This window comes from Nelumbo lutea, chromosome 2, assembly GCF_056320005.1.
Source record: "Nelumbo lutea isolate HS-2025 chromosome 2, American lotus-T2T, whole genome shotgun sequence".
Classification (NCBI taxonomy): Eukaryota; Viridiplantae; Streptophyta; class Magnoliopsida; order Proteales; family Nelumbonaceae; genus Nelumbo; species Nelumbo lutea.
This window is the reverse complement of record NC_142685.1, coordinates 73,013,556-73,022,339: the sequence shown is the minus strand read 5'-3', so window position 1 is coordinate 73,022,339 and position 8,784 is coordinate 73,013,556. Positions and strand designations below refer to the sequence as shown.

The window sequence follows — 8,784 nt, the reverse complement described above, 5'->3', positions numbered from 1 at the left end:
TGGCCTTTATTGTTAACTCCACGACATAAATAATGAAACTCCAAATAAAAAGTATATATCAAAATTGTGGAATTATAAATTCTTCCTAGTATGACCAATGGGCCTCATATGCACTCTACGTGTCTTCTTATATGAATTTACCTTTTTTAGGGTAATTTAATAAATTTTTATCCTAACAAAAATTTTATTTTAAAAACTTTAAATCAATGTTTTTTGGAAGAGTGACAGTTCAACCCAGCCTTAGAATTCATAGGCCCAAAGTACAGTTGAGATGAGTGTGGTTCAGAATTCAGAATTGATGTCAATTCAGGAATGGGCATTAGTGTATAGAGTGAGGGTTTTTGACATTTTGAATATTTATAGATTTGTAATAGAATTCAGAAATCTGCATCGGGCCTGTCGTGATGTTTTTTTGAGTTTTTCATGAAAACAATTAATATAAAGGGTGTGTTTTTACATTTATTTGATACATGAAGGGAGATTTTTACAAAGATTAAAATAAAAGAGGAATCTTTAGTATTTGTGAAGAAAAACGGGGTGTCTTAGTAATCTTTTCTTCATTATTTTTACAATACAAAAAAAGTATAAATTTGTTGAAATGTCACATGGATTAGTAGGAAAGACAAAAGCCAGATGTAGACCTTCCTTGAAAGCAAAGAAATTATTTAATGTTTTCTCCTCGAAGGGAATAGTAATATGAGTCCACCGACAGTATAACCATAGAAGATTGTGGAATAAAATATCATTATTTTGGGCTAAGGCGACGCAAAGGGCTTCAACCTTGAACCCTGTCCTTCCTTCTTCCTTATACCTCCCCTCTGTTGCCAACCTGTGTTTTTTTTTTTTTTTTTGTTTCGGTTCAACCAAACCTAATTTACTACTTTACCTAACAAACCCAGTTGAATTAACTCGGAATGAGTTGACCAGGTGGGTTGGGTGGTGGGCTGCGGGAGGGAAGGACTTAAGGAGGGAAAAGAGTTGTTTTTGGAGAAGCCACTAAGTACCTGTTTGGGGAGGCTTTGATATTGTAAGGTAGGTCTCATATCAAAAGCCCTGAATCTACTACTACATTTGGTGAAAAGCTAAAATAAAGACAGAAAAGGCTCAAGATAACGGGCCGTGCTGCCCGGGAGCTAATGACTCACATAATCGATTTTCCAATGAAGCAAATTTTGATAGCTTTTTCGAAGTGGCTCAATCAATGTAAAAACCCTCCAAACGGGTCCAAAAGTAGTTGACCCGAATTGTTGGATTGTTCAGCGTCGGAGTTGTCCAAGCAAATGGTTTTTTGGCCAAAAACCATTAACTTATTCAATGACTCACTAAGCTGAGCAATCGAATCATTAACCTATTCGACCTAGACAATGGTTTTAACTGTTTTTTATTTTAATTATTTTTTTAGATGAATGGACCATCTATTTGAATTGAATGGTCGAACCGTTGACCAAAAAATTAATGGTCAAAACGATTCGATTTTTAAAACATTGATTTTGAGCTTTAGGGTTTACACTAAATTCATGGGCCGGGTAGCTTGGTGGCCCGACTTGGCTCGACTTGCACCCCAATTGGGCTTGGAAATGTAGTTAGGCCCACGGGCTTGACCTTGAGCCCAAAACACCAAGCCTAATTGTGTTTCGAGCTGGGCTCGAGCTTTATCAAAAAAGCCTGGCCTAAGCTCGACCCGACCTAATTACTTTATATAATATTTATTATAATATATATTAATAATTTAATATATACATTTTTATATTTTTTTATAATTTCTATCTCTTTGTTCAGTTGCTTCAGCCATAGCAACAATATGAGCTTTAGACTTCAGTCTTAGGCCTTAAAAAAATCTGTTAATAAAGAGTGAAAGACCCATCTGGCCCCGCAGATGAACAGCTCTAGTTTACTATTGTCTATTCAGGTGGTCCCATCTAATGAAGCCAGGAACTAGGTTAGAAATCAGCTGCTCCACTTGGAGTAGAGTAGCCCCATGCTGGTCCCAAACGGGCATCAATGCATTGCTTTGACGATCCGGGTTTCTCTTCCGAGATCCGAGTCAACACAGCGATTTTTATCCGTTAGATGAAAGCAAAATAAAAGAAGAAAAGAAAAATAAAAATAGAGAAATCATCAGGTAAGGACGTAAGGTAAGGTATAGAAGAGAGGTAAAATGTCTCTGTTGATTAGTGGGGTGGTCAGTGTCATCCATCCAGAATTCCAGATATAACACAGAAACAAAGTGAGTGACAGAGAGACAGAGATAGAGAGGGAGCGCCATTGATACTTTGCTTCGGTCTCTCCTTTCCTCTTCCTCTTTCTCCTTTTTCTTCCTCATCTTCTTTTCTCTTCTCCCAGTTTTAACCCCGACAAACGCTGAGGGCACTGTATCAACAGAAGAAAACTACATTCTGCATCATCTGCAGCAAAAGTAGCAGGGTCTGGATTGCCGGTTTGGTTGGTTGAGATTGGTTGATTGAGAGAAGAAGGAAAGGGGAAGAAAGATGAGTATGTATGGGCGTGACCCGTGGGGGGGTCCGCTTGAAATAAATGCAGCAGATTCGGCTACCGACGACGACCGGAGTCGGAATCTCCAGGACTTCGACCGGGCGGCTCTGAATTCACGGCCTCTGGACGAAACCCAACAGAGCTGGTTGCTTGGTCCCAGTGAGCAAAAGAAGAAGAAGAAATATGTCGATCTGGGTTGCATCATTGTCAGCCGTAAGCTCTTCGTCTGGACTGTCGGTACTATTCTCGCCGCCGGTTTTATAGCCGGTTTCGTCACCCTCATCGTTAAGACAGTTCCCCGTCACCACCACTCTCGAGCTCCCCCTGACAACTACACCCTTGCCCTCCACAAGGCCCTCATGTTCTTCAATGCTCAGCGTTGTAAGTTCTTATTTCACTGACTCACAAGATCCGATTTTATTTTAAGATTTTGGTTGATTTCTGTTGTTCGATCCAACTATGTTCTTCAATGCTCAGCCTTGGATCTACAATTTCTCAAATATTCTTTTAAATTTACTTGTTTTTACTGTTAGGATATCGAATTCATTCATTTAGATCTGTTCTCTTTTGCTTGGAATCTCTGTTTGAGATTTATTGCTACCTGTTCTTATTTTTCTTCCTCACTTTTTTTTTTTTTTTTTTTTCTGAAATTCGCAGCTGGACCGCTTCCTAAGCATAACAATGTTAGTTGGAGGGGAAATTCTGGTATGAGAGACGGTCTCTCCGATAATTCTGTTAACAAGAATCTGGTGGGTGGGTATTATGACGCTGGAGATGCTATCAAGTTCAACTTTCCGGCATCTTTCGCCATGACCATGTTGAGTTGGAGTGTCATCGAGTACAGTGCGAAGTATGAAGCTGCAGGGGAGCTTAACCATATAAAAGATACTATCAAGTGGGGAACTGATTATCTGCTCAAGACTTTCAATTCCTCTGCTGATACCATTGATCGGATCTCTGCACAGGTAAATTAGGTCCCCCGTCCCTTAATTAATTGAAGGTTTATTATCTCTATTGGTTCTAATAACTAAAATGCTTTCTTTCCCCTGTGATCGTATGGAAGTTTTAGAAGCAATCTACATTCCACTCTGTTGTTTTTCGAATGCTTAGATATAATGTATCAAAATAAAGGGTGAAAGTGATGTCCATCTCTGACATTGTAGCATCTAATTGAGAACTAATTTTATGTCTAAACTCTGAACTCTGGACTCTGAACTCTGAACAAACAATTTGCAGCCATTCTTTTGGCAGTGCAAAAAGTGTATTTCATCCACTTTTTTTGGCTATGAAATATGCCTTAGGCCTTTATCTTTAAGAAATTATTGCTGCAAAGTGTGGTACTTTTTCTCTTCCTACAGTGAAATATAAACTATGAAATTGCACTTAAGACTGCTTAATCGATTCTGTTTTCACCAAGTACATTTGAACTGACCTATTTATTCTCTTTTTTGGCAGGTTGGAGTTGGGGATACTTCAAAAGGGCCTGATCCTAATGATCATTATTGTTGGGTGCGGCCTGAGGACATTGATTATCCTCGGCCTGTGTATGAATGCCATAGTTGCTCAGATCTTGCAGCTGAGATGGCTGCTGCTTTAGCTGCTGCGTCTATTGTGTTTAAAGACAGCAAGACTTACTCCCAGAAACTTGTTCATGGTGCCAAAACATTGTTTAAGTTTGCAAGGGAGGTACGAGGTAGATATAGTTCAGGTGGCACAGATCCTGCAAACTTCTATAATTCCACTAGTTACTGGGATGAGTATGTGTGGGGTGGAGCCTGGTTGTATTATGCCACGGGAAATTCCTCCTACCTTCAACTGGCTACTCACCCAATTCTCGCTAAGCATGCTGGTGCTTTTTGGGGTGGACCAGATTATGGGGTTCTAAGCTGGGATAACAAGCTTGCCGGTGCTCAAGTAAGTGAATGGTTCCTAGATTTTATTAGTGGATTGTGCACTTGAGCTTGCATGTTCTACCAAATAATTGTTTGCCAATCTTGTCTTGTCATGTTATACTCTTTGATCCTTGAGTAGCATTTCCATTTCTACGCAAGTTGTTTCCCCCAATTATGATCCTAGTTATCCAGGCTCTAACCTCCAAATTTTTCTTGTACAAAGTTTCTGTTGTCAGACTCAAACCTGCATTCTCACACCTCAGACCAAGATTTTACAATTGCACCAAACATTGATCTAATGTTTATTTGTCTTTGTCTCAGGTGCTTCTGAGTAGATTAAGACTGTTCTTGAGTCCTGGTTATCCATATGAAGAAATTTTGAGGACTTTTCACAACCAGACCAGTATAGTCATGTGTTCATACTTGCCAGTTTTCACCAGCTTCAATCGAACAAAAGGTTTGCCCGCCTTGCCTCATTGAACTTGAAATGATGTTCTTTATATATTACTCTGGATTCCAGTGTAATTCTTTTCCACTTTCACTGTTCAGGAGGTTTGATACAATTAAACCATGGAAGGCCTCAGCCTCTTCAATATGTGGTCAATGCAGCTTTCTTAGCTGCCTTGTACAGTGACTATCTTGATGCTGCAGATACACCAGGGTGGTATTGTGGTCCTAATTTCTTCTCAACTGATGTCTTACGAGACTTTGCAAGAACACAGGTAATTATAATTTACTCTGTGAATTCAATACAAAGCTTTTGCATATAAATCAATTAGGTTATGGAGAGCAACTGAAAACTGATTCTGGGTTTTGACAGATCAATTATATTCTTGGCAAGAATCCTCAGAAGATGAGTTATGTTGTGGGCTTTGGTAATCGTTATCCAAAACATGTACACCACAGAGGTGCTTCAATCCCCAAGAACAGGATTAAGTATAACTGTAAAGGAGGATGGAAATGGAGGGACACTCCAAAGCCGAATCCCAATACGATTGTTGGAGCCATGGTTGCTGGCCCTGACAAGCATGATGGGTTCCGGGATGTTCGTACTAACTACAATTATACAGAACCCACCCTAGCTGGCAATGCAGGTTTAGTTGCTGCTCTTGTGGCTTTGTCAGGTGAGAAGACTGGGATTGACAAGAACACCATATTCTCAGCCGTCCCGCCAATGTTTCCAGTTCCTCCACCACCTCCAGCACCATGGAAGCCTTAGAGATTGGCTATTGGTGATGATCCTCCTTTTCTTTTTCTCTCCAATCTTGTAATTGATCATGTTAGGAGTTTGCTTTTTATATCGGGTTGCTATTGAGGAGAGGGATACAAGGAAAAAGAAGAAAACACTCGTAGAAGGGGAAGAGATGCCTAAGATGTGGGGGCTGGCCCAAAGCAGCAAAGTGATTACATGTCTGGTCGACCTTGGTTTGATTTTGTTATACATAAAAAATGTATGCAGCAAAGCAGATGTTTTCTTTTGTAACACTGGATTTCATAATTCTAAATTTTATGACATTTTATTTGATGATAAGCAGGCAATCTTCCTTTGAGGAAGGAGTTGGCAAGAATCTTCAAGGAAAAACATGCCTTGTAAAAGGAATTATATTGTCTTTTTGAGTTTTGTCTTAGTTTGTTCACTTTCTTTTTCTCCATTGTCGTTGGAAAAAAGATCTGGTTTAATGCAGAGAAGTTGCATGCTTTAGCTAAGTTATCACCCAAAACCCTAGAGACAAATCAAACCAATAATTTGATTATTAAGTGCAGGTCATATTTTATTGGCATCTTTTGAGTTTCTTTCCCCTAGAAGAAGAGTATGTCTTTCTTGGGTATGGCTGAAAGATTTAATTGTAGAATGTTTGCTCAGAAAAATAACAAATTAGAAGGTTTGGCATTTAGAGCTACATATATGAATAGGGCCTTGCTTATTACTCTGTGTTGGGGCCTTTGAGATTTTGTCTTATATTTGTGAGTTCTGGGATTTTGTCTTATATACTTGGGGATTTATCCAAACATTTTCCCCTAGCACTTTGCTCATGGAATTGTTCCCTCAATTTGGAGAGTGGTATCTCTTTTCAAGCATCAACCGTTAAAAATATGATTGGCCCAACAGCACAGTTTAACTCTAGTTAGTGATTTCAGGCTGACAAAAGAATTAAGTAGCTGACAGGGCCCATTTGAAGAGTGGTGTTTCACTTCAAGCATCAATGGTTTTCAGTATGATTGGTCCAAAAGCATAGTTTAACTCTGTTTAGTGATCTCAGCTGACAAGAGAATTAAGCAGTTGATAGGGCCCGTTTAGGAGGGCTGAAGTGCAGTGGTTTCTGACATCTCCATGCAAATTTTACATACCCAATATCATGTACTATCTATCCATCAAATTAAACAAGTGAGAATTATTTAGGCAAAATCTAATCATGCATCCACTGCACTACATAGCAAAAGATGTGATTGGTTTAATATTGGTAAGTACAACTTTGTTAAATATCAAAGTACATTTTGCGAAATGTGAATCAATAAAAAGTAAATTTTAATATAATTGGTTGAGATCTGAATTTAACAGCAGCCAATATTAATGAATTCACCATAGTTGAACTCAGTTATTTACTATGAAAGGCACAATTCCTTCCAATGTTACTCGTTAGTTGATGGGGCTGGTTGATGGAAGAAACCATGTCCCATCCACCACCAACACATACTCTAGATCAATCGGTCTTGTTTGTATGGTTCCTAATCCGGCACATTAGGCATAGATTCAAGCAGACCAACTTTTTTTTTTTTTATCAGTAAACTTCAAATTTTAGCTATAGCAAGATTTGAACCTTGGCCACTTGATCTTAGCAGACCAACTTGTATTAAGTTGGTTAATCTCTTCATTAGTAGAGGGGGTTGTCCTTGCTTCTCATTCCCAATCTCGATCTTGTGCTTTGCAGCTCTGATGGCAACTTCAAATAAAAACAATGAAGGTGCTCAATCTATTCCAAAGGTCAAATCTATAGGTGATAATCTTACTACTGTTGCTGAACTAATATATGGTAACACCCAAAAGAGATAATTCTGTTGGGTCTAAGTACTGAGTATTTGTCTTTTATTACAGCTATATCCATGGGTCCACCTTGCCCGATGCCATTGATGACTTGTTGGGTTCTTACTCAGCCATAAGTCATGGTTTTATCAACACACCCTACCTAGTTCAACTTCATCATCCAATGTTGCTAACACTACAAGAAAATCAGGATCTAGCAATATAACTTTAGCAACCGACGTAAAAACCAAAGCTATAAGGTGGTTTCTAGCAATTGATCTATCTCTCCATTGCAATTTATATAACAATTTAGTTAAGGTATAGGCACAGGCCCAAACTGTTGCTAAAAACCATGGCAATATACCAGCATGGACATGAACTATAGCTCGGGTCATGACTGTATGTAGTTTGTAACAACCAACCATGAGCCTACTATTGTTATTTCCCAATACTGTAGCTTAGGCTTGGTTTGGAAAGAGTACAAATGCGAATATGTAGGGTGAAAAACATTGTATTTTGTACTCTTCCAAACTGAGCCTTGGGGCCTATTCGTTTGCTCTGAAGTCTGACATCTGAAAGTGTAATAATTACATTAAGAGGTATATTGGCATTGGTGAACTTTTCTTTCCTTTGAACTCTAAATGCAGAGAATGTTGTTTTGAATTTTGAATTCTGAAAACTATCAAATATCCATTTTGACCCCATATATGAGAGTTTTTGTTTGTCTTTTAGGGGTATCATTGGAAAACAAAAAGTTGTATGATTGCACTTTAAGAGATAAGAGATAAGAGAAAACAAACAACCAATTTTCTCTGCTCTCACTCTTACTCCGACAAAACCCATTTCTATTGGATTCATCATCAACAACATTCGTTGTTGGGCAGCAAGCTTTACCTTGTGAGAGAGCAAACTCTCTTTGCCTCACTGGAGAAGAAGAAACCTTCATTTGGTGCCAAACCTCTATTATCTATTTTATCTTCAAAGAAGGAAAAACCCTAGAGACATTGCAACACCACTGTTGTATAAAAATTTCAGGTTAGATGGCAACCGCTAAACACTTATTATCACCTTATTTTCTCAAACATTATTGATTATTTAGGGTTTTCTGTTTTTGTTTCATATGTCAATCAATAACAAAACTACACCAATGGTTCAATGTATTGTAGGTTATACATCAAATCTGATAATTTCTAGACAAAGGTATGTTGAGTCAATGAGTCATCAAGTTCTTTTGTGTTTCTAATTATTGTTTAAAATCTATTAATTATGATATTGTGCTTCAACAGGCCAGGTCAGGTTGAATACAGACTTGTCTATCCAAAGTATTTGGAAAGAAGGTGATGGGATCTGTTCCCTTTAGTTTAATCGATCTATTTT

At 38.4% G+C, this 8,784-nt stretch overlaps 1 protein-coding gene across 1 annotated transcript; it reads left to right on the top strand.

Moving 5' to 3' along the window:
• Positions 1–834: 834 nt before the first annotated feature.
• On the top strand, positions 835–5,916 carry LOC148871501 (endoglucanase 9-like). Its single transcript, XM_088971188.1, has 6 exons — positions 835–2,874; positions 3,151–3,458; positions 3,949–4,407; positions 4,707–4,842; positions 4,935–5,107; positions 5,206–5,916. The coding sequence occupies exons 1-6, from the start codon at positions 2,490–2,492 to the stop codon at positions 5,602–5,604; spliced, it is 1,860 nt and encodes a 619-aa protein (XP_088827314.1). The 5' UTR covers positions 835–2,489; the 3' UTR covers positions 5,605–5,916.
• Positions 5,917–8,784: the final 2,868 nt, after the last annotated feature.

Excerpts from the sequence above, each read along its gene's own strand:
- LOC148871501 (XM_088971188.1), top strand. The coding sequence starts at position 2,490 with ATGAGTATGTATGGGCGTGACCCGTGGGGGGGTCCGCTTGAAATAAAT. Across the intron at positions 2,875-3,150 it reads GTTCTTCAATGCTCAGCGTT|CTGGACCGCTTCCTAAGCAT; the intron begins GTAAGTTCTTAT and ends TGAAATTCGCAG. Across the intron at positions 4,408-4,706 it reads ACAAGCTTGCCGGTGCTCAA|GTGCTTCTGAGTAGATTAAG; the intron begins GTAAGTGAATGG and ends TCTTTGTCTCAG.